At 39.5% G+C, this 25,104-nt stretch overlaps 1 protein-coding gene across 2 annotated transcripts in view; it reads left to right on the top strand.

The window, feature by feature from the left end:
- Positions 1 to 24,884, top strand: part of VWA8 (von Willebrand factor A domain containing 8) — a 197,553-nt gene extending 172,669 nt beyond the window's left edge. For both annotated transcript variants that reach the window (XM_048047696.2, XM_066988216.1), the window contains exons 41-45: positions 5,676 to 5,801; positions 7,731 to 7,889; positions 16,839 to 16,937; positions 18,102 to 18,340; positions 20,330 to 24,884. In XM_048047696.2, the coding sequence (XP_047903653.2) occupies positions 5,676 to 5,801; positions 7,731 to 7,889; positions 16,839 to 16,937; positions 18,102 to 18,340; positions 20,330 to 20,438 (732 nt within the window). In that variant the 3' untranslated portion in view covers positions 20,439 to 24,884. The remainder of the gene's footprint in view (positions 1 to 5,675; positions 5,802 to 7,730; positions 7,890 to 16,838; positions 16,938 to 18,101; positions 18,341 to 20,329) is intronic.
- The last annotated feature ends 220 nt before the right edge of the window (positions 24,885 to 25,104 follow it).

The following is a 25,104-nucleotide window of genomic DNA, read 5'->3' as shown; positions in this document are numbered from 1 at the left end:
CAGCTCACAGAGATTCAGTATTAAAATTTTGTGAAAGAAAAAATGATATGTTATTAAAAGAGTATGTGACAGTGTGTAGAGCACAGTCTTTGTCTTTACTTCCTGTCCAAAAGACTTAAAAATGCAAATACTATAGGTGTTAAAAGAGCAAAACATTTACTGCACATCATAGCTTGGCTGCATATGCAGCTGAAACAAAATTTTCTTGGGTTTATTTTTAAATCTTACTAATAAAAATAGGTATAGCCTCAGTCTCCAAAAGTGGAAGCTAACCAAAATCACTAGTTTGCTTTTCTTCTAGTAACTGGTTCTGTGGCTGCTCCAGGTTTTATTAATGCTTGTGTTCACCTACAGTGTAAGTAAAACAAAAAGTGCGTTGTTTCAAGGAACTGCTAGTCTTCAGTGAAAATGAAAAGAAAATAAATTTACTCCTTATAAGACATCTTTCTGATTAAAAATAATTCTGTTGAAGGCTCAGAGATCTCCTCATTCAATGATCATTTAGGATGGTCTTGTAATACACTTTGATTCATACATGCACTTAGTATGTGTTTCAGTTCAGGATTTAGGCTTTCGGTTTGCAAAGAGAGGATTCATTGAAAAAGTTTTATTTTTATCCAGATGGTTGTTTTTAACATGTTTCTAGCAGATATGCAGTTGGAAGTACACTCTAGGACAAGAAGAGAATAAGTGAATCTTCAGTTTAAAGTATTTTTTTAATCAGCCCTATCTATTCCTTGGAGCCAAAATTGTTATATTCAAGGATCACATTAATCATGGTCAAAATATAATGTATTTTGATATAAGTAGACATATCCTGTTCCTTTGTTAAAAAGGTCATCTTAATACCAAAGCAAAGACTTATAAGCCTCAGAATTTTATGAGACTTCACCAACTTCCTGGGAAAATCCATAACAGCTAACCACAGAGATAATAAATGTACAATATGATGGAAAAAAGCAAACTCAATGAATTTGGAAAAGCCAGCTCTTAGAATAAAAGCAATATTGAAAGCAAATTTTTAACTTTATGAATTTCTATACATGTTTTGATAGTTATTTTATTAGAATATGCACTAGGTTGGTAATCAAGGTAAATGATAACAGGAGTTAGTTGAAAAATGCTTGCTGTTAATTGGGAAGCTAAATCCAAGCCTGTTTTATTTTATGTTATTGAGAAAGAATATTTTTTATTCAAATTCTACAGTATGGTGAATCAAAGCCACTGAGAGATATGCCACTGTCTCCCATTTTTTCTTGGTAATCTTACATACACTATGTGTTTGCAGTTAAAACTGTTTTCTTTCTCTGTTATCAGTCAGACATTCCTCATTTCTCAAAGAAAACTCAGTGGTACAGTACTGAGCTACTTGATACCTCTGATGTCAGTATAGTTTTAAATTTTTGAAAATCCCAAATTACCTTTTCAGTAGAGAACACTTCTGGCTTTTTTAAAATGTGTTTGCCTTGTTTAAAACGTACTGTGTTCACATAATGAAAATACATTGTCCATGTTTAAAATCCATTTCACCTGGATTTTCTTTTCAACATATGTCTTTTTATTGATAGGTTTTGTGGTTTTGTTTTAAAAATTATGTTTCTTTGATTAACTTTTACATCCCAAGAATCAGGAGGCTGGGATTCTAGTCCGGTTGCTGATGCCTCAAAAATCAGTAACAGCAGCAAGATATATTTGAAATAGGCTGATCCTTGAAAGCAATGCATAAATACAGTCTGAGAACATAATTTCATCGTAAATTTTACTTTACATAACTCAATGATCTCTGTCAACTATTTGAACAAAATTAACAAAGCATTGCAAGTTGTCGTTGATCTTGTATAAAATAGCAAACCAGAACTCCAGGAAATGGAGTCAGTGATGAGCTTTCTTCTCTCTCCTAATGCTGACCATCGTCAGTGAAGCTTGTACGTGTGAACTAGATTCAAAAACTTTCAGTTAATCAGTGACTCAGAAAGGCCTTCTCAGATTTTATAGAATCATACTATCATAAAGGTTGGAAAAGACCTTCAAGATCATCTGATCCAACCATCACCCTACTACCAGTGTCACCCACTAAACCATGTCCCTAAGCACCACGTCCAACATTTCCTTGAACAGCCCCAGGGTTGGTGACTCCACCGCCTCCCTGGGCAACCCGTCCCAATGCCTGACAGCTCTTTCTGAGAAGAAATGTCTCCTCATTTCTAACCTAAACTTCCTCCAGCACAACTTGAGGTCATTCCCTCTAGTCCTATCACTGGTTACCTGTGAGAAGAGGCCGACCCCCAGCTCCCCACACCTTCCTTCCAGGTATTTGTAGAGAGCAACAAGGTCTCCCCTGAGCCTCCTCTTCTCCAGACTAAACAACCCCAGTTCCCTCAGCCGCTCCTCATAGGACTTGTGCTCCAGGCCCCTCACCAGCTTCGTAGCCTTAAGATGACTTGCCCTCTGGAAATACTCTTTTTGATTACAGAGGGAGTCTGGGGCAACTGCCCCTGTAGCTTCTGAGCATCCTTTAGGCACCTACATTTAAACTGGATGAAACTGGGCCTGAGTCACTGAGCCTAGTGGGGCTCTGTCTGATTTAGACTGTGTGGGAATTGTCAGGTCAGAGCGGCAAGAGTGAAATAGTGGCAGTCCAGTAATAAACATAGCTCAGAGAGCTGAGACAGGGAGAAACCCTGTGCTATGTCAGTAGTAGGTTTCTGGTTTCAAAAACTACGTTTTTCTGGGAACGTATGCATAAAGTTTTCCCAGAAACAAATGGAGACTACAACTGAGAATATTTCATACAAACCTATACCATTAAATGTTTAAATACAGTCATTTCATACGTGCTTTTTCTGAGCTCTTTACAGACATCATGGTTATATTTTGTAATATTTCTACATAAGTATGCCTTTGGTGTTTTTCAGTGAGAAGAATTACTGCAGTGGTGTATTATCATCAGGTGTTGTCATGCTGATAAGATAGGGTATCTAGCACAATTTTTCTAATTTTAAAAGCAACACAAGGAATATATATACCATTTTTTCATCAATTTGGTGTTAGTATATTGCAGTAGTAATGGACTGTATGACCCTTCTAGGAAAATACCAAAGTGATGGATGTATATAATAAATAGTTCTGGTTTCTCTCTTAAAAACATAAATATCCATATCACTTTTAAACTTTAGAAATTTATATATTAAAATTGTTCTGAAACTTACCTTATATATATATGTGCATTATATAAAACAAGTGCTTAAGGTGAGATTTCCTTAGCTTTTATTAAAGGAAAGAAATTCTTGGAAATTCTGCACTGAGTAGGCAGATGTTGAGTAGTCTAAAAATTTCAGCATTACTTTGCAAAGACATTACGTCAGATTTTGTCAGTATTATTTCCTATTTTAAAAGAGGAATGTAAACTCTGTGTTACTCTAATAAAATTTCAACTCCAGTACTGTTTTTTTTTTTTGTTGTTGTTGTTGCATAGGCAGAACATAGCATAAGCTTTATAAGCTGGTGAATGGTCGGATGGATTTTCAATGATGTTCATAATTAAAAACAATTTTCTTCCCACACTGCTGTTCATTGAACATCAAATAGTCCCAAAGCTAAAACTTTGTCAGTGCAAGCAGAAGTGAAACTAGTTGAGAATTTGCTCAGTGAAGCTGAATTTTTTTATAATCTTCTGTTGTTTTTCCCTCCCGTTTAATGAAAGGAAGCAAATGACAAACATTTGACAAAACAGCGGCCCTCAGGAAGTGTTAAGGCTCTATGTGTCCCAGTACACTGGTGGCTAAGATGACTAGGAACAAACTCATCTCATCTTCATCATCCTGGAAGTGCCATGATTCACTTTAGACAGGCTCTGTTCACGGAACAGCATGTTGTCTCCAGGAGCACTTTGTAATGGTTAGTTGGAGCGTTGCAATTAGCCATGGGTTATCCTACTGTGTTTTTCACAGTGGGAAAACACCTACGGTGTGACACTTTGGTGGAGCAGATAGAGGTCACCTGGAATTTACAGGTGTCTTCTTGCAATGTTACACAAGTCTGAGGGCAGCAAAGGAATCAATGAGACTTTCAAACTTCATCCCAAGAGTAGTTAATGATAGCAGAAGCTACCAGTTTGGGGTACAAACAAGTTCCTGGATGCCCTGTCCCAAAAATGGGTTAAAGCTAGGCCAGCCATAACACCACTGAAATGTATCACAGAGCACAACTGACTGAATTCAGAACCCCTAAGAAATCCTTTCCACTTTCCCCTCCTGTGATTAACTAAGATGCTGAGGTTTCCATATATTGGCATTGTTATTTCTTCCCGTCAGGAAGCATCTGTAAAGCTTCTGACACAACCTAACTAAAAAAAAACTGTGCTTGACTCAGCTCTGTTAATTCTATACTGTAAAACGAACTAACCAAAACATTTTCCCTGTGGCTTTGTATTCTTTCTGCACACTTATTTTCATAGATAACTAGTCCATTAGTCTTGAATATGCAGTAGGCAGTAGTCCAGAATGCCTTTTTCCATATGCTCTAAAAAGAAAAACCTCATAAATTTTGACCAAAGTGATTTCAAAGATTCTCTGAGCCTTAGGAAGCCATCATCTGACCACTCAGACTGTACAAAATTACAAAGATTCATCCTCTCAAATCCCAGGCCTACATGGGATTTGTAATATAACACTTCCTGCTTGTCAAAGAGCGAGTGATTTTCATTCCAGAGATCCAATGTCTACGGCAGTTTGTGTCCTGCTGGATATTTGATTTACCTCCAGCTGCTGACCAGCAATTTTGTTGAGAGTGCAAATGCATTATAAATATAAAAATTTAAAATTGTCTTTCCTAGGTGGGTTTACTGCTGGGATGAGCAACTTCAAACTGAAAATGAAATAAAGCATAAAACACATATATGCATACTTTTCCATTTTTTGATGGATCTTATGGCATGTGAATGTGATAAAGCTACTCTTTTAAAACATTCTTAAAATGTTTTTTGTAATCTTAAGCACTTGAATCTTCAGTGTTCAGTGTTTGCTTCTATATACAGGTGTTCCATGAATATTTTAGTTGCTGGATTGTAGTGCATGTTCATCAGGCCAGGCTGTAGATAATCATTGCTCTTTTCAAAAAATTGAAAGAAGCATTTAGTGAAGTGTCTCCTGAGTATCACAATTTTCAATGTTTTTATTTTGAAATAGAAAATAGCATATTATGAATGTTGTTTTAAAAGAAGACACTATTACCTGAGGTTAATACTGCTTAGTTTCACATTTGTCACCCTTTTTTTTTCCCTTCTTGTGCTACTTGGATGGAGAATCCATAATATGTGGTCAGTTATGTATGTCCTTCTGGTTGTATGTATTTCTGCACAGATTTCTTTACACAGATTTCCAGCACATTTGCAAGAAAAAAATGTTAACATTTTCACAGTCCACAGTTAAACTGCCGTATATCAAAATACTTACAGATGGCAAAATTACAGAGGGAATGTGTCCTTTGTCAGTATTAATTTTTCTTTTAGAGAAAGAAAGTATGAGAGCTATGAAAATGTGTTCATTGACTTTTGCCAAAAATATTACATAATTACAAAGGAAGTTCATTTGTATGTCATATTCAGTAGGAATTAAATTGCCTAAAATATATTCACATCACTAAGTGAATTAAGGTGTGTTTTTTTTCTGTCGTAGGCCAAGGGTAAGGAAAGACAATGGCTGAGACACCAAGCTGTTGGAGAGTTAGATGATGCCAAAATCATTGATGGGCTGACAGGAGAAAAAGCCATTTATAAACGACGGGGAGAGCTCGAGCCACAAGTAAGTATCCAACAAGTAGCAGGGGAACATAGGGAAAGATCTGAACAGGTTTGATGGTTTCTTAGGAGCTGTACAATATATGTGTTCGGAGTTTGAGTGAGGTGTAGAGATTAGAACCTTAGAAGAACCATCTCTGGCACAGGAATTCACTGAGACAGTGGTGACCACAAGATGGAAGATGTGCTTCACCTTTTCTTACAGTTTTCCACACGTTTGCTGTTGGCCACTGTCAGAGAGAGAACGCTAATCGAGATAGTCCTTTGTTTCCAATGCAACTCTTTTTATGCTCTTACTTTATATTTTAATGAGCTGAAGGCAATTATCAGAAAACTGTTTATTTATCTAAAAAAAGAAAAGGAAAAGATCTTCTCACTGATGTAATTAAATTTAATTTTTATTAATATAGACCCTGATGCCCTAGGAAGTTTTTAAAAGGCAAACACTTTACAAATCTGTTCTTACTCCGTTATACACAAAGCATTTTGGCTTTCACAGGTATTTGGATTTACAAGAATAAAAACAGTAATGAGAAAAAAGTGTGAACCAAAGCCATTAAGATATGATAAAGTTGTCTGTACTGTGGCTCATTTCAGCCTTTCCTTACAAGACAAGGTTAGGCCTTACAGGAGACTGTAACAGTGAAACCAGTTGAAGCAGACCAACAAAACGTGGCCAGAACTAGTGTGGCTAATCAATAATATATAACAGTAGTACTTCATGATAGATGTCATTTTTTTTGGTAATCTTTTTTGCAGTTTTGACATTAAGACTCTTTTTTTTAATTAGGTAAGTACGACATCTTTTTGTGCATCAGCTACCCACATTTGATGAATTTCTGTTATTTTTATTTCTGCTATTTGGTCCTGATGTCTGTTACTTTGACCAGTTCACAGAAGTTGGGTTTGCCTGTGTGAAAGATCAATAAGGGAAAAATGATTAGATCTTCATTTGTAATCTTTTTCAAAATGCATTTACACAATATATCTGTTTTAAAACTTTGTTAAAATAGTTCAATTATAACAGAAAAAAAAGGACGTTTAAATTTTGCATTAAAAAAAAAAAAAGTAGGATTTAATGTAGGATTTAATGGGTCCTGTTGTTCCTCCTGCTTTTGGTAGAACAGGGATGCCACAATAGATTGAGGGAATAATTAAAAGTGTGAAGCACACAAACGATGGCAACTCTTTACAGGTAATAGAAACATTTTAGGTATTTGTTTTTAATGTGACTGTTTTTTGTTGTTGTTTTGTTTTTGTTTTTTTTTTGCCAGGTCATATTTAAGAGCCTTCTACTTGAGTGCAGGCTCATCTTACTGCACACTGTATAAAGCAGCGCCTTTGTACTGTGCCAGTAATTGTTAAAACAGATGGGGACTGTTTTCAGGAAAAAATAATGGTTTCAGGATCAGAATGAAGAAAAAAACTAGTAGTTAATCAGAACAAGATTTCAAACATTTTTAGAACGTTATTAACCTCAGCAGACAAGATTTTACAGTCTTATAAGGGTCCCTGTTAGTACTGTAAGCCAAGGAAAAACATTTCCCTTATGAGCCTTGGCAGACAGAGCAAACTTGAGAGTCTTCTTACTGAAATAAAACATAAAGAATAAAAAATGAGGCAGAAAAAAGTATTTTCCTGACAAGCATGTATGGAATTCTTCAAGTTTTTTTCTTTCCAGTCTTTGAAGGTGAGGGGAAAGAATAAATTGAGGTACCTGTTCAGTAATTGTTTTGAAACAGTTAGAAAAAAAGGTTAAAATGGTTTTGTTCTTTTTTTTTTAATGTATATAATCAGTGTTTGCTGGATAAAGGTTTTGTGCTCTGCACAGTCCAGTGGGTTCTCTTTCTAAAATGTTTTATCCTTTGTGTGATGTTTAGTTTTCTTATTTATACTGTAGAAAACTTTTTTTTGTGCTGTGTTCCCTTGTCAGCCTGGAAGCCCCCAGCAGAAACCTAAACGCTTGCGCTTGGTGGTGGATGTCTCTGGTAGCATGTACCGCTTTAATGGGGTAGATGGACGGCTGGAACGCTCCATGGAGGCTGTCTGCATGGTCATGGAAGCTTTTGAGAATTATGAGCACAAATTCAAGGTAATTACAGCTGGGCTAAGAGGTCTGTGGTTATAGCTCAGACTGTGTGGAGCAGTGGAAAAAGTGTTTCAGCAGTCAGTCTAGCCAAAGAACATTATTCATTCCTGTAAGGAAATAAAGGCATTGATCTGTTTCTAGCAATCTGAAAAATCATTCTAGTGAATGGATAAGAAACATTACACACTTCAGCAGGGGGGAGTTCAATTTAAGACTTTAAGACTTTAATTTGGTAAATATGCTGCCTTTTTCTGTGCATATGTTTATTTGTTTCTTCATACAGAAACACTTAAGACTACAGAATGCAGGTAATATGAACTTTGGGACATGCAAAAATATCCAGCCTTTCAATCTCACCCCAGAGTACAGACAGTATTAATTTCTGATGGAAAAAGACCAAACTTCTTTCTTCATTAGTTATGTTCTCTTCTTGTTACCTGAAAGGAAGAAAATAATTTCTTGTATTGGAACATATTAGGTCCAAAATGTTATTTAATAGTAACCTGCAAAAGAAATGTAAATAAATGTTACAGTCTTTTTTTATCTCTGCAAACAGAAACAAGGCCTAGAGTATGTTTCTTTAACCTCAAAAATGACAGAAATGGCCAATCTTGAGTTAATTCTTGGCTAACTCAAAGTTTAATGAAAGAATAAGTATGTCCAACTGAAGATCATCTCAAATAGGAGACATAAAATGCATCTGAACAAAATGTAAAATCTTCTAAACAAAATCAGTAGAAAACTTAGTCCCAATCAATCCAATCAGGTTTGCTTCACATTGTTCCTCTGATAGCATAATCCTACAGATTTCTGTTCTTCCATAGAATTTCTTGTACAAAAACAGGTCATATGGAGTCATGTGGTTAATGAATGTCTTCTAAAATAAACCAATCATTTAGACTTCTGTTTGTCAGAGAAAAGGCAAGAAAATGAGACAAGCATTGTGTTTTTAGCGTACTTTCCTAAGTAAATCTTGTGCTATCATACTCTGTCAGTCATGCTTTTTTCCCCTTGAACTTCAGAGCATATTGCTAAATTTCAAACAAATTTGAAACAGTGGCTAAGTTCCCAAAGATACTACACTTCTGCAAATGTCATAAAAATGGGACAGGTAGATAGTGAGCCTCTGTTTGTGTTAGTGTTGGAGAAAAATTCTGTAACCGTAAGATTAGACCTTAGCCTAGAGAAGCCATGTGGGAACTCAACTGTAATCAGGAAATAAATGGGAAAGGGGTTTAGTGGATCAGCTGCTCACATAACTCCTGCTCACTGACAATAGAAATGTTAATAACAAATATTAACAGGGGTAGCATAATTATATAACAAAATTTGTGTGGCTTAGTAAATTGAAAATATTTGAAAACCATGCATGTTAGTATTACCAAATGCAAGATCATCCACAAAGGAATAAGAAATAGAAGTAGCGGACATATGAATAAATGTGATATATTGGGGTATAGTCAACATGGCCTTTGTAAAGGGAAGTAATGTATTTTGAAGAGTCGATATGTATGTGACAAGCAAGGCTGGTTGATGGAGTCTCCTTAGCCAAAAGCATTTGACAAAAAGTCCCTCACCATCATCTCATAAAGAAACGGAACTACTTTAGAGATAGAAGGGAAGGGTTTCAAATAAATGAACTACTGCTTAAAATACAGAAAACAGACAACTCTAAGCAGCTGTTTTTCAGAGTGAGGAAGTAAAGGAAGGTCACTGGTGAAACTACATTAGGATTTGTGCCAGTCCCTTGTTGTTTCTAATAATTCTTGAGTGAGTATTTGTAAGTGATTTGGACAAGAGGACAGTGAAGTGACAAAAGTTGCTATCTGTATGAAGTTATTTGGGAAAACAAGAAGGGAAATCTAACTGCAAAAAGGTGGAGAAAAAGACCTGGCAATAAATAGTCACTGGGAAATAAAATGGCAGATGGTGTTTGGTGCTATCAAATGTAAAGTACTGCAGATGGAAAAGAATAATCCTAATTTTAAATACACAGTGAGAAACTCTCAGCTGTCTACTGATGTTCACTCTCAACTATTTATTAGTGCTCAGCAAAGAAATTTTGTAATTATGGTGTATGGTTCTTTGAACACTCAGAACCCACCAGCTGTCAAAAGGTTAATTGAATGTTAGAAAAAGAACAGAGAACAAAGCAGAAGGCATCAAAATGCCTCTGTAAACATCCATAGAGCATCCACTTGAGGAGTAAAATATGCAGCTTTGGTCCCCCATCTCACAGAAGTTCTGGTAGAGCTGAAAGATGTAGATGAGAGGGTGGTGGGGATTATAATGGGTTTGGAAGTGTCCCCATACAAGAAATGGCTAGATAGGCAAGAACTGCTCAGTTTAGAGGAGATAAAAAATCAAGGAACTGATAAAATCATGAGTCAAATGGAAAAGGTAAGCAGGGAATGGTTTTTCACTGTTTTAGTACACCCATTCTTCAGTTGTGAACAATGAGTCATTCTACATTTATGCTATAGAGAACAGTGTCTTAGAAGGTAATGACACTGAAAAAGATGTAGTGTAGTATTAGATAACCTTTTGTCCTTATTTCCAGTGCAGCTTTATAGCTGAGAGCCCAGACATGACCCTCAGGTGCATGGTAAAGGAATAACATGTAGAAGTAGACAGCCAAGCAGCTTCACATACAGAATTAGTAAGGTAATTAAAAAACATGTTCAGTTCTGGGATTTTTAATTCTATGTATCATTACCTTTCAAATCCCTCTGTGTCTATTACAGATTATTGTATTTTGTTTGGCAGTACTTGCTGTTGGCAAGTGTTTTGCATCGCACATAGATGAAACCCTGTATTTTGCCACATAAATAGCTCAAAATGCAGTTAGGTGTAACAGTAAATGTGCTTTCTAACACTTACAATTTATAAAAACACTGACACCGAAACTATGTGCAGTTATTAGTTGTGAAAATTGCCACTCTGATAACAGTAAGACAGGAGTTATATTATCCTCACAATCTCTATAAGTCAAGAGAATTATAAGGCTAATTTTATACTTAAAGTAACAGTGGTTGAGGAAGATGCTGGAAGTTTTAGTGATAGGGAGAAAAAGTTGTTGTCATCTTCTACATCTGATCAATTTAAGTTAGCTCTGGGACAACTTTCCTTCATTTAAGGCTTCTTCCCCTAGAGAGAGGACTTTCGTGGGCCAGTAATAGCACTTTGATTCAAGGCAGGCCAGATCCAGCATGAGCTCTCTCAACTACAGAGCTGCATTTGCACAAGGGGAAAAAAGTATTTTTCTTCTTCCATCTCTCTCTTTGATGCCTCATTGGGATTTGATTCACTCAAATCATAGTATCTACACAAGTATTATGTCTCCCTAGAAATGACTAGGACAGCAAACAAGACGTGGCCTTATATTTCATGGAACACCGAAAATGAGAACCAACAGAACCATTTATTGGGTTTGAACTATAGTCTTAACATGATCCAGTGATTAGGCTAAAGTATCTCTTTTTAACCTATGTGACACAGTCCTCTCATATCTGAAGTCTCCCGGGTATGTGCCAACAGACTCCTTGAGTCATTCCTTTGATAAAAATAAACAGCGTTTCTAAAATATCCCGCTCTAAAATACAAGACTTCATAGAATCATAGAATGGTTTGGAAGAGAGACCTGAAAGACCATCTAATTCCAACCCCCCCCCCCTGCGCCATGGGCAGAAACACCTCCCACCAGACCAGGTTGCTCAAAGCCCCATCCAGCCTGGCCTTGAACACCTCCAGGGATGGGGCATCCACAGCTTCTCTGGGCAGCCTGTGCCAGTGCCTCACCACCTTCACAGTAAAGAATTTCTTCCTCATATCTAATCTAAATCTACCTTATTTTAGTTTGAAGCCATTCCCCCTCATCCTATCCCTACACTCCCTGACAAAGAGTCTGTCCCCAGCTTTCCTGTAGGCCCCCTTTAGGCACTGGAAGGCTGCTGTAAGGTCTCGCTGGAGCCTTCTCTTCTCCAGGCTAAACAACCCCAACTCCCTCAGCCTGTCTTTGTAGGAGAGGTGCTCCAGCCCTTTGATCATCCTCGTGCCCTCCTCTGGACTCACTCCAGCAAGTCTGTGTCCTTCCTGTGCTGGGGCCCCAGAGCTGGATGCAGCACTCCAAGTGGGGTCTCACAAGAGCAGAGTAGAGGGGGAGAATCACCTCCTTCTACCTGCTGGCCACACTTGTTTTGATGCAGCCAAAGATATGGTTGGTTCCTTGGCTGCAAACGCACATTGCTGGCTCATGTTGAGCTTCTCATCAGCCAACACCCCCAGGTCCTTCTCCTCAGGGCTGCTCTCAATCCATTCTGTGCCCAGACTGTGTTTGTGCTTGGGTTTGCCCCAGGCCAGGTGCAGCACCTTGCACATGGCCTTGTTGAACTCACGAGGTTTGCACAGGCCCACCTCTCAAGCCTGCCCAGATCCCTCTGGATGGCATCCCTTACCTCCAGTGTGTCCACCACATCACTCAGCTTGGTGTCGTCAGCAAACTTGGTGATGGTGCACTCAATCCCACTGTCCATGTCACCAGCAAAGATGTTAAATAATGCCAGTCCCAATACCGACCCCTGAGGAACACTACACATCTCTGATCTCCACTTGGACATTGAGCTGTTGACCGCAACTCTTTGAGTGCAACCATATGGTGAACTCCTTACCCACCAAGTGGTCCAGCCATCAAATCCATGTCTCTCAAATTTAGAGGCAAGGATGTCGTGCAGGGCAGTGTCAAATGCTTTGACAGTGTCAAATGCTTTCTGAGGGTGGTTTTATAAAAATAGATTTTTCTGGCCTTTAGATATGCCTGCTATCAGTTTCTGTTGTAGCCCCATTTGCAAGAGTCATAGCAATATGTGCTGCAAATTTGAGGGGTTTCTTGCATAGCAAGTGTTGAATCTGGGGGACCTTCAGGCTTGTTGAGTAAAACATTCAAAGGGGATTTGCATGGTAATGTTCACTTTTACTATCAAAGCACAGTGCAAGCTTTGGAAACCAATTTTTGGCCTTCGCTCAGGATCACCTTTCTGCTCGTACCTGGTTTACTTCTCTGCTAAATAATGTTATGAAAGAATTGGGTGGGTTTTTTCATGGTTGATTTATCCTGCCAGCTGAACTCTCCGCATGTGTGGTATCCTTTGGGTACCACTGATGATGATTGGTCTTTTTAGTAGGGAAAGAAGGTGGAGAGTACCTTCTCCTTTCCTCTTTTACAGAAGAGCTAAATGTTGGGTATGTGGCTGTACCAAGCAGGTAATGATGTTGTTCTTCATAGAAGGTTAAAACAGTGCCAGCAGGTATTCGTTAGCTTTTTATGCTTATGCAGAACAACCTGCCTGCTTCCATTTCCCGTAAGTGCAGGCAGTGCATCATTCCTTGTCAAGGGGGAAATGGGAGGCTCATTCCACAGTCAGGAAACCCATTTAAATTAACAGCCATGTTTCAAACCCCTCCTCCAATGTCATCTCATCCATGCTTCTTCTGAAGTAGTAAAGAAAAGAGTGGGAGGTGGGAGTGACTGAGATAATAGAAGCCACATTCTCAGTCTCATCCTAATGATGGAGGTTAACTATGACCCTACACATGCACCTGACCCCTTCAAATGTGTGGCTGCATAACCTGTATGTATGTAAGTTATAATAAGCAAGTTGTTTTGCAGGGTTGAAGTTCTTGCATCTTTTGTACACCTTATTGCACGTGTCAGTTATTTGAAAATGTGCAGAAGGGCAGTTTATTCTTTGTTTTAGCAGAGGTAGTATTATGTCTGTCACATAAACCATATGGTTTTATATCATCCCTAATTACTGTCATTTGCGCACATGATGGCAGATTTAGGAGGCATGTCCAGTAAATTATACAACAGCAATTTTATGAAGCCTTTAAAAATTGTAAGTGGTTCAATAAATGGCATATTATGTAACTAGTAGGAAGAGTCTGAAATTTTACTTATAACAATATTAAAGGCATAATGCACATTTTTTATGCCAATTTCAGCATTCTCCATTTGGATAATTTACTTATGGAGTTAATTACTTATTACTGTTATTACTGAATACCTTATTACTTTTAATTACCTTATTACTGTTAATTCAGGAAAAGAAAAAAAATTTTCACATGCTTGGCAGAACAGTTTCTTTTAAATAATAAACTGGAAATGAATTATAAGAGATGTTCAGTGTTGTCCAAAGAAGAGATGCATTTATAAAGATCTAGCCCTCCAGTAGAGGCCTGTCTAATTCACACTGACTTTTACATTCAGCGTACATCTTCTTTCAGCTTTTTTTAAATGCCTTCAGAAATTAAAACCTTTCAGTACGGCAGCTGCAGAAGACAAAGTCTTCCATTTTATCCATTTTAAGCAGTAGCAGTGATCCATTTCGTGCAAAATGTAACAGTGGAATAGGGATTGTTTTAGCCTGTAAGGAAAGAAAACAGCAAAATGATGCTATTTGGGGAGACAACGTGTTTACATGTGTACTCAAAGCTCTGATTAGAGCAGTTCTTGTCTCAGTGTACCTGAGGCTGCTGGAAAACAAGCTTCTGTGTACCACAATAATATATTAATTCAATTAAGGCTGCACTGTAGCAAACAAATATTTTGCTGCTGGATTTGTCCTGAGAGCCTAAGCTTGCAAGCTATTTTGTAAAAAAAAAATAAAAATAAAAAAAAAAAAAGGCTGCCAGTCCTATGCTGACTTAAATCAATCCAAGCCAGCGTTCCTGTGTTCCTGCCCCAGCTTGTGCAGTAATTCAAGGGGGGTCTAAATCCATGGTGATTGAACTAGGAGTTATAGCCATCCACACAGACTGTCAAGCTGAGTTTAAACCCAGCCTTTTTGAGATGAAAGGTTTGCCCGCTATTATGGTGCACCAAGGACCAAAGTGGTATTCCCAAATAGCAAAACGTGTCCTGTTCCCATGAAGTCTGTCTGACAGGGCTGATACCTTGGGGAAGAGGTCCACAAAATGCTGTGAAGGAACTCTTACGGAGCATTCAGGCTTCTTTTTACACAGGAGAATGACAGCGTTTTGCTTTCTATAATTAGGTTGTTGATTTTAAAGGGGATACAAAACTGCTCAGCAAAGGACATGCAGGGTTTTGTAATTAAGAGCCTATCCTGAAGATCTGTGGACGCTGTTGTCATTATATAAGAACCACGTTAGTGCTGTATGTTTTCTGCTCCATTAAGCCACTGCTTTATTTAGTTCCTCTGATTTGAATAACGTCTCGTTTTTAAGACAATATACATGCACGCTCTGTGTGTTCAAGTTCTTGATTTCATCCTGTAATAATCCCAAAGTATGCTGAATGTAACCTCAACATTATTCTCAAAATGTGTGTGTTTTCATTTGCTATGTCTTTTCTCTGACAAAGATAACTGTTTGGGGACAACAGAAATACCAGGTAAATATTCATCAGGAAAGAGAGAGTTTGAGGACTTAACGGTGAGGAAAGGCTATATGAGCAGAAGCAGGTTTTGAAGAGAAAGACAGAAAGGTTTCACTTATTGCTGAGTAGCAAACACAAGACATGGAAGAGCTGAGAGAATAGGAGGTGGAAAAGCCAACAGAGCAAAATGATATTAGAGTACACGGAGACAAGATTATGTGAAGATTTCCCAGAGGAAGAAAGTCTGGGTTATGTGAGGCAGTCATAAAAGTGTGAACCTGGGTGAAATAACCTATATGTGGCACATTTGCTCTTCTGCAGAGGTGTCACATTTAGGAATGTTCCAGCTGCTATAGCTTTCTTTTACCCTTAATAAGTAAATTGGCATCATGAAAATGAATAAAAAGGGCTGTGTTGATAAAGAATGCCATTTCTTCAACCTCCACAACGCAACTTGTACCAAATAAAGTGTTCTTCAATAAGAAAGAAAAGACAGAAAGACTTTGAGGACGAGACCCACCTTTTGCCATATGATAATGTCGGAATTAGGGACCTCCAGGCACTACATGAATAAAAGGTAACAGAAAGGCAAAATATTGCATAAGGGCTCCCTGTCTGCTAGAGACAGTTGTGTGCCAGCTAGTCAGGGGAAATAAAGGCATGTTCATGCAGCACTCCAGGGGCAGGTCATACGAGCTGGAGTACACTGGGGATTTGGTGGCTCAGGATCCAGGCAATGCTCTATCACTTGGTGTAGACAACTCTTAAATACTCTCTTGTCCTGCTGGTGAATTCTCCCTGGGGTGATTGCCATATCCACAACACAAAGGTCAGGTCAGGACCTTGCTGTAACTTGGCTTGTCTTGGTTTTCATGCAGCTCTCACATAAAACAAAAGCCTTCAACTATTACCTTATTTGTTCAACGAGATACTTGAACTAATACATCTCTACATGTCATTTTTGCTGCATCTTCTACAAGGGAATGCTGTGCTCACTGCCTTCTTCAAAAATGTACAGAGACTCTTGGAATTCACTTCTCCACATACTTTTGACAATGGTTTTGATCTGTTAATGCACAAATACAAGGAATGCTGATTTACAAAAAAAAAAAGAAGGCTTGTAGTACTTTTTTTCAGAGCAGAATGAGGTCACAAAAACACTTCATCAGGCATTGAAGCTACTCTCAAACAATGCACTTTTTGTTTGTCAGACTCAAGAGAAAGAAAATTACTACTTTAAAAAAAGTAAGTGGACAATGTGAGAGGGCAAGGTCTTGATCTTATGCATCACCGCTCTGCAATTGGTGGGGTGAGGTGAAAAACAGGCCATAGAAATAAGTAACTGTTCTTTAATTTCATTAGTTAGTGATTCTCTCCAATGTTTTCATGTCAGTGAGAAATCTCAAGTGGTTCCCTTAAGCAGCTCATAAATGTATGCAGTGGGCAGCATTTGGGTTTTCTTGTTGAAAGCAAATTGCCTTTGATCTTTCTCCTGTCATTGTGACCCGCGGACCACGTATGACTAACAGATGACTGATAAATTTTCTTTCTTGCAGTATGATATTGTTGGACATTCAGGAGATGGCTTCAACATCGCCCTGGTTGGGAGTGACAGAGTTCCCAAGAACAATAAGCAAAGATTAGAGATTCTTAAGGTAAATCCTACTGATAAGTGATGATGGATAATTAAGGGTTTTATGACTGCAAAGCATTAGAAGAATGAAATATAAGAGAGACAAGGAAGCAAAATAGGTGTGTTTGCATAAAGCTGAAACAGAGCCTTTCAGAGACCAAAAATAATAGAGGCTAGATATAGTGCCAAAATAATAGAGATATGCTAGATATGCCTTTTTCTGGACAGCTGTGTCATGTCATTTTGTCTGCATGTCAAAGGGTATAGGAATTTCCAGACATTATACAGTGATATATGCAGTTCTACCTAAATAACATGATCAGAATATTAGCATGTAAGTGGCTGATATAAACTGTAGAGGGATCCTAGATCATTAATTTGGCCTTGTACCTTCGAGAATTAGTACATCACCGTAGCAGTGAGAAATTGCATCAATGCTAGCCTGGAAACATGTTTAATCACAATTGAAAAATGACTGTATTCATCAAAATTTTACTGCAATAGGATGCAAAAAAAATCGGGTATATTGCAGGATTTACCTGTTTGGCAGTTTGATGCATTAGAACTGTGTATTTGATCTTCCTTCAAAAAGTATTTTTAAAAGATTTGGTTTAGAAGGACTGGATTTTCTAATGTCTAAATTTCCCCACCTTATGCACAGGAAACAACCTCATCAATGCAGGCAGCGTATTTATTTTATAAAAGCTCAAAGAAAATGTTTCAACATTTTTAAAACTTGCTGCCACTATCTGAGTCAGGTATTTGATACCAACCGTGACACTGTTAGGACTTGGAAGTCTAGTGCAAATTATAAACAGGTGGGAGCTGGTCGCAGTGTTAGGAAACGAAGCCCTCTTTTCTTTCTTAAATATATAGCAGTGTAGCTACTACTCAAACTGCAGCTGATCAAAGTATTTTACCTTCCTTAGGGACCCGTCTAATTCTGTAATTCTGTCCATGGGTGGTTTTGTTTGTGTTTTTAACAACTCATGCGTGTCTTATGATACAACATATTATATATAAAAAGCTGCATCTTCTGTGCTATCTGGAGCACTGTCCACATTTCTGGAGATGCATCCCCTAATACAGCATAAATTAATACTTACTCCCTCCAGCGCCAGCCAAAATAAGTGTTTATTCATAAAGTCATCTTACATATTTACATTTGGTTACGTTGTGCACACAGGTCATGCATGCCCATGCTCAGTTCTGCATGAGTGGCGATCATACCTTGGAAGGGACAGAGCATGCCATTCGAGAAATCGCCAAGGAAGAGGCTGATGAATATTTTGTTATCGTCTTGAGTGACGCAAATCTTGAGCGATATGGTATTAAACCGTCAAGGTTTGCCCAGGTCCTGACCACCAATGCTCAAGTCAATGCTTTTGCCATATTTATAGGATCCTTAGGAGACCAGGCAGATAGGTAAGTATAAGTTATATCCCTAAAATAACTTTGGTTCCATTCATCATAAAGCTAAACTATGCTGGGGAAAAGAAACAAAAAAAACTATGCAGGAAGCACTTCTTTACTGTGTGGAGCACTGGCCTGGGTTGACCACGGAGGTTGTGGAGTCTCCTGCCTTGGAGACCTTCAAAAGCGACCTGGACGTGGTGCTGGGGCACCCTGCTTTGGGGGGTCCCTGCTTGAGCAGGGGGTTGGCCCAGATGGCCTCCAGGGCTCCCTGCCAGCTATGATGCTTCTAATACAATGAAGTTAGGTATAGTTGCCCGTGCTGGTGTTCTCCACTAAGGTTTTGATCTACTAGAGAGTAGCAGTAGCTTTAACTTGTGTCGGGGAGGAGATTGGTTCATGGATCTCTGCAAACTTCCCTTGCAGCCAGCTAATTCAAAGTATTCTGAGCACCTTAAGGGAGCAACTGAGTCTGTCCTCCCACTGCAGGACACGTGCTGTCCACATATGTAATACCACCATGTAATCATGACAGAGACGCAATTCCTTTGCTAGTGCCCAGTATATGGTTTGAAAACGTGTGGGCTTAAGGCATAAAAGCAAAGAAGCTGGAGATTTATGGTCTTTAAAACTGCCAAAAATTTGACACAGATCCTCCCCTTGCGTTAGAGACCTAAATTCTTTGGAGGGTATGAGCCAATATGCCTGCTTTTAGTGGTGCTATATAATTGTACTTTAAACTGCTAGGGCACAGGGGAAAATAAGGAAATTCTGTCTCAGGTGATGTTCTGCATCTGCTGAGGACCAGCACACACAACAGAAAGCTGTTACAGCCACAAATATTGACAGTGCCTTTTCTGCTTCTGTTCACATCTCTGACTAGAGCAGGATGAGGCGAGGCCCAGAGGGTGTTGGCCCCTGGTATGTAGGTTTGATCAGAAAAGGTTTGAAAGATACAGCAGCACAGGCAGCGTTAGTCCTGTCTGCAGGTCTGTGCATCAGAGCTGTAGTACGCATTAAAAAAGAATCCACTCTGAAAGACCGTAATTACAGAATGTCCTCTTTAGTCTGCTAGGAGTATAAAAAAGGAGAAAAAAAAAAAAAAAAGGCAAAGCATTGACCATATCCTGCTGTGTAAGAAGAGATGTTATAATTGCCTAGTTCAGTGGGTATGGGACATGCACACAATGCTGTCACTGAGCTGCCTTTCTCTGTATGTGTAAGTGCAGAATTAGACAAAGCCTTCCTGTAGCTGCTCTGGGGGAAGGAGAAGGGAATTCTTCGTAGCAGCTTTTTAAAAACCCACTTTAAAAGTGCAGCTGAACGCTGGAGAAACGGTGCGGAGCATAAAATAAAACTTGCCTAAAAAGCAGTGAGAAAATAACTTCCAAGCCTGCTGGCTGGACACGAGGGAGGTGGATTTAGTGAAATACATCTTGTTTGGCTATTTTTAAAGGGAGGTTAAGCTGTGAATAAAAATGTGTCAGGCTAATATTTGTAGAAAAATATCTGTATATCTAATCTGCTGTGGTCTAGAAGAGGAAATACAAAGAGCACATTTAGAGTTGCTCAACATGTTGAAATGAAAGAGCTGTGAGTTCAGTCAAAACATGGTGATACATTTAGAGCAAGTAAATATCTGCCTTTCCAGAGAAAACATCTAGCTGCCATCAGAAAAACAGATGCGTTAATACCTTGCTGGGACATTAGTACCTTGATCAAAATGGATTTTTTGCACGTCAGAAAGAGGATGTGAATAAAAAAATCTCCAGAAATAGCCTTGATTGTCTTGCTGAAGGGACCTCTGCGGCCTAACTGCTTTCAGTGTTTCCTCCCACTGCTGCTTTCCCAAGCCCTTAATTGCATAGTGACAGCAACACGAATGGCATGTATTGCAAGGTATTCAGAAGTAAAAACATCCTTTCTTAAGGACCTCCAGCTTGCTGTAGGAAACGTAATTGGAAATGGTAATTCTGCCTTGTCCCTCCTTCTGCTCCGCAGGCTGCAGAGGACACTGCCAGCAGGACGGTCTTTTATTGCCATGGATACCAAAGAGATCCCCCAGATTTTGCAGCAGATCTTTACATCGACCATGCTGTCAAGTGCCTAGCCATCACCGACGTCACGGTGCGTGAATTCAAAGCAGAAATCCACTCCTGCTGAAGATATGAACCCTGAAGCCGAGGATAAACAGCTACTAATGAAATACAAACTGTTCTCTAATCAGCAAACCAACCGAAATCTGCACTGCAGCTGTGCTGTACAATTACACCAAAAATCCCTCAACCAACTTCATGTGTTCAAAGAATTGCGGTGGGGCTGAGGTAAATCTCAGGAAGGTTACAGAGGGAATGTTCTTCAGAGGGACAAATAAATAAAGGACACTTTGTGATCGTTACTCTGGCTGATGGGTTGCCAGCACCGCAGCATCATCTCACATGGTTTTACTGACATGGTTCTCTGGGATTTGATAATATTATACAAAGCAGAGCCAGACAATCTGTTTCAATGTTCTGTGTGCATATGTTTGAATGGGTAGTTAACTTTGTCTCTAATTTGAGTAGGTCTGCTTTTGTCAGGCAGGAAACCCTTCCTTCCTCTGCTGTTGCTTTCTTGTCCTGGTGGACACTGGGGCTTCGCCACTGGAGGCTGGGAACAATGGAGCGGTGTGCAAACAGTGGCGGTCACACGTAAACATTCATTATCTGATCAGGCACGGTGCTCAGCATTGTCAGGTCTGGAGAAAGTGGCTGTTAAGAAGGGGGGGGGGGAAGTGGTTGTTGCAGTTCTGCCTGTGAAAAGGGTCAAAACAGTCTTAAAAACCCACCAGCCAACATTGCCCAGAGAGGCTGTGGCTGCCCCATCCCTAGAGGTGCTCAAGGCCAGGCTGGATGGGGCTTTGGGCAGCCTGGTCTGGTGGGAGGTGTCCCTGCTCAGGGCAGGGGGGTTGGAACTGGATGGTCTTTAAGGTCCCTTCCAACCCAAACCATTCTATGAGTCTGTGATTTCCAAGGAGGGGATGACTACAGCATCTCCTCTGCATGACGAATGATGGAGCCCTGCTTTGCTTTTGTCCAGAGTCCCTGGGATGGCCTCAGTACCTGGAGGTGCCTTTTTGATTGAGAGACAAAATAGTTACTAGCACTTTGCTAGAGCTCCTTCGTGATCTGTGTTGTTTGGGTCTGTTGGAGGTGAAAGTGGAGGAGAGATTTAGGCATGAGAAAATATGTTATTTTTTATAAAGGAAAAAGAAATCTGTTTTCATTTTATCAAGACATACATGTTGGAATATAGTCCTTTAATATCCAGGGTATTTATAAAGACATAATAGTGTTGCCTGGTGTTTGGCTTGTCCCATGAGGCAATAATCCCTCTTCATATACTAAAGAACAGATATCTTGCAGTGCACTGGGAACACAGGAATACTTGAATTTATGATTAAACTAAGCTGGGGGGTGCATCACCTCTGGTACTCTGCTCATATTAATTTGAGGGTAGCTGATTAGAATGAAGTCAGGGAGAGTACTCAAAAAATATGAAGGAGGAGTTTCAATATTTCTAATTTTTCTCTTAATCTTACAGATGCTGAAACTGCTCTGTGAACAGTATTTTTGGGAAAAGAAGAGGCAAATTACTTTGATTGTGTTAAATACAGCCATTGGTGTTCTGAAGGGTCCAGTTTCTAATGGCCATTCCCTACCACGCGTGTCCTGCAGCAAGCAGCCTAACCACGTAACCTGATTAATTTGCACTCAAGTCTGAATGCCACGAGCAGTTCAGCACAGCAGGCGCTATATAATTTCCAGTCGCAGAAGATGCACCTTCATTTCCAGAGGCTCTGCCTCTGTTAAACCAAGGAGGGGTTGTTCAGGATCGCGACATCAAAAGCCTTTACCTTAAGTTCCCCCCAGATGTCCTGCTTTTAGGATCTGTTTGAGCTTCTGGGGCACAGGTGTTGGCACAATGTCTTTTTTGAAACAGCTGCAGGCTTTGAGCTGGTGTAATGGCACGTCCTGCCGAAATCCCGTGGAGCAGCTGTCCCCAGAGGGCCGCCGAGATAACCGCCTGGCTTTGATGGCCCGCCCGGCGTCAAACCTCTCCGTGGTACGCGGGGACGGAAGGCGTTTTTCAAAGGTTTGCTGGGATTGTTATGATGACTGTGTACATGAAAACAAAGAGGTTAAAGATGCAATTCCTGTTTGGAGGAGACTGGGAGGGGAGCACTGCGTTATCCCTGTCTGGGACAAATGTATGCTCATGCACGTAAACAGACCCACGTACACACAGGCATGGCTACTTGGTGAAGCATGCTTCAAAAGAGAAATATCCTGGTCCTGTAAACACACCATGAGATGCTACATGCAATAAGGAATTAGCATATTAGGACTTCTGTTAATAAATGTATTTATAATGGAAATCTCTTCAGCACCTCTGCTTTTCCTGCCAGCAGTTCTTCAGAAAGGAAGCATTTGATGACAGTTAATTAGCGAACGTACAGGACACCTTCTAGATTACTCGAGTGGATAAAATCTCTCACTCCAGATTTACATATCCTATGATAATGGTATCATTATCATAAAAGAACAGTGTTATTTAAGAGAGGCTCTACAGTAAGTTAAATTGATTTTTAAGCCCTTTGTTTGGGCATCCCTGTAAATCACATCGAGCATCACGCTATTTCAAGCCACTCCTCTGCACCGTTTGGCTTTATTCTCTGCTTCAGGACACATCTGTTGTGTTTCAGTTCATGTTTCACAGGGTACGGCCGCAGCCACAGGGCAGGCACTGCAGGGAGTGTGGATGGGGCAGTGGGAGAGCTGTTCCTGGTACATTTTGATGAATGGACTGGTTAACACTTCCTTGCAGGCCGTGTTTGACCTGGCAGCAGCTCTCTGCATTGTTCCAAAGCACTGGGAAGTTTTCCCTGGACCATGCATCTCTCACCTGCTCCAGTGCCCATGGCTGCGCACAGAAATCCCACCAGCACCTGGGCTTTTTGCCGTCCCTCAAGGACTGACAGCGTTATTTCACCTCTCAGCTTACAAAAACGTCCAGCCGACACTGTTCTTTCATGTCCCTGAAACTTAGCAAAGCTTTTTAATGTAGCGTCACGGAATCATTCAGGTTGGAAAAGACCTCTAAGACCATCTAGTCCAACCTTTAACCTAGTACTGAAGTCCACCACTAAAGCACGCTACTTAGTTCTACATCCACACGTTTCTTGAAGGCCTCCGGGGATGGTGACTCAACCATTAAGCTAAATGTGCATTTATTTGTTCTTTACTAAAATACTTAGTAGCAGCATGGCGCTAGTGAATATGCTCATTGCATGGCAGTGCAGGCACCCATGTTGTGTACCACTCTCGTTTCCTTTGCCAGCGTATGAAGATGTTTTTCCGTCCCTCTCACTGTTTGTTACAGCACTTCTGCACTCATCTGATTCTATGAAGAGGCTGAGCAAACGACCAGAGCCGTCAGTCTGAGTGGGTCCTGACCCATCACTAATGCCTTCATGAGCAGCTCTAGTCATATTAACAATTTTAACTACCTCGTATAATGCAAATTTTTGTCTAGTTCTGTTTATATACCTAACATGTTCTCACTAAATAGTAATTTGATAACAGGACACAGCCATTTAGGATTACTATTTAATGAAGGTGAAAGAAAATAATTTATGTATATATATTTATATATAATATAAAGCCCAGGTAGGTTTATTTCAGGCAGAGCAAAGCACATTCACCATTTAAGAACATGCAGCCTGATGGTCCTACATGGGAAAATGGTGTTAGCAGAAGTGTGGGGAGGGACTAGGAACCTTGGGCTCCAGCAGTCACTTTTTTTTTTTTATTTTTCCCACTGGTTTTCCTTACAGACATCAGGCGTCAAACACAATTCTGAATGTCATGATAGAGCTTAGCCATTAACATGATAAAGTTAAGAATAAAGGTCCTAATTGCCGATCAAATAGATGCAATATTCAAGCAAACAAACACACAATGGATACTGGATTAAAACATATATATATACAAATAATAATAATATAAAATTAAAAAACAAGATGCCCAACTGGGAGTACAGATAAGAGATGCAAGACTGCCGATTTTTCGTCACCTAAAATGTTAAGAATTTATTTTTTTAATTATTACAAAACAATTATTGAAATTGTTTGGATAACAGCCAAAAAAAAAAAAAAAAGTAATTGTGCTGCATTGGCTATTGCACATTAATAATTTATTAACGAATAACATTCCTACAGAAAATGAGAATGTACAAGATATTTATTGAAAAATAAAAATAAAATTCCTAACCATGTATCGAATCTGGAAAGCTGATTCCAAAGTGTGATTGCTGTACAGAAGCCCTATATTAGAAAAGGCTGGGGGTGTAATTAGTGCATTTAAAACCGTTTTAGTGTAAATAGGTAAAGCTCTTCAGTTTGTCTGCTGTACGTATGATGGAAGTTGTTCAGTTCTTTGCTAATTCTGCTTCTGGAGCAAACATGTCTATGTTGACGTCAGCTTTTTAAGGCACTTTAAAAAAGAAAAAAAGAAAAGAGTGCATGTTATCATTTACAGTCCTTTCTGCCAGCATCTGGGGAGAGCAGACGAGCTTTCCCAGCCTTGCAATGAACCTTTTAGGAAACACTTCTCCCTGTCATTCTCTGGGTGAAGTATGCTGATGGCACTCAGCGTGCAGAAGCACCTCACACATGTCAAAGACATCTTCTCCAATGCAATGGGTGTCCAGCAGTCCCTGAGCATCACACGAGGGAA

This window comes from Anser cygnoides, chromosome 1, assembly GCF_040182565.1.
Source record: "Anser cygnoides isolate HZ-2024a breed goose chromosome 1, Taihu_goose_T2T_genome, whole genome shotgun sequence".
NCBI classification, from domain to species: domain Eukaryota; kingdom Metazoa; phylum Chordata; class Aves; order Anseriformes; family Anatidae; genus Anser; species Anser cygnoides.
Note: the sequence above shows the minus strand (reverse complement) of the source record. Positions and strands in the feature narration are given on the sequence as shown.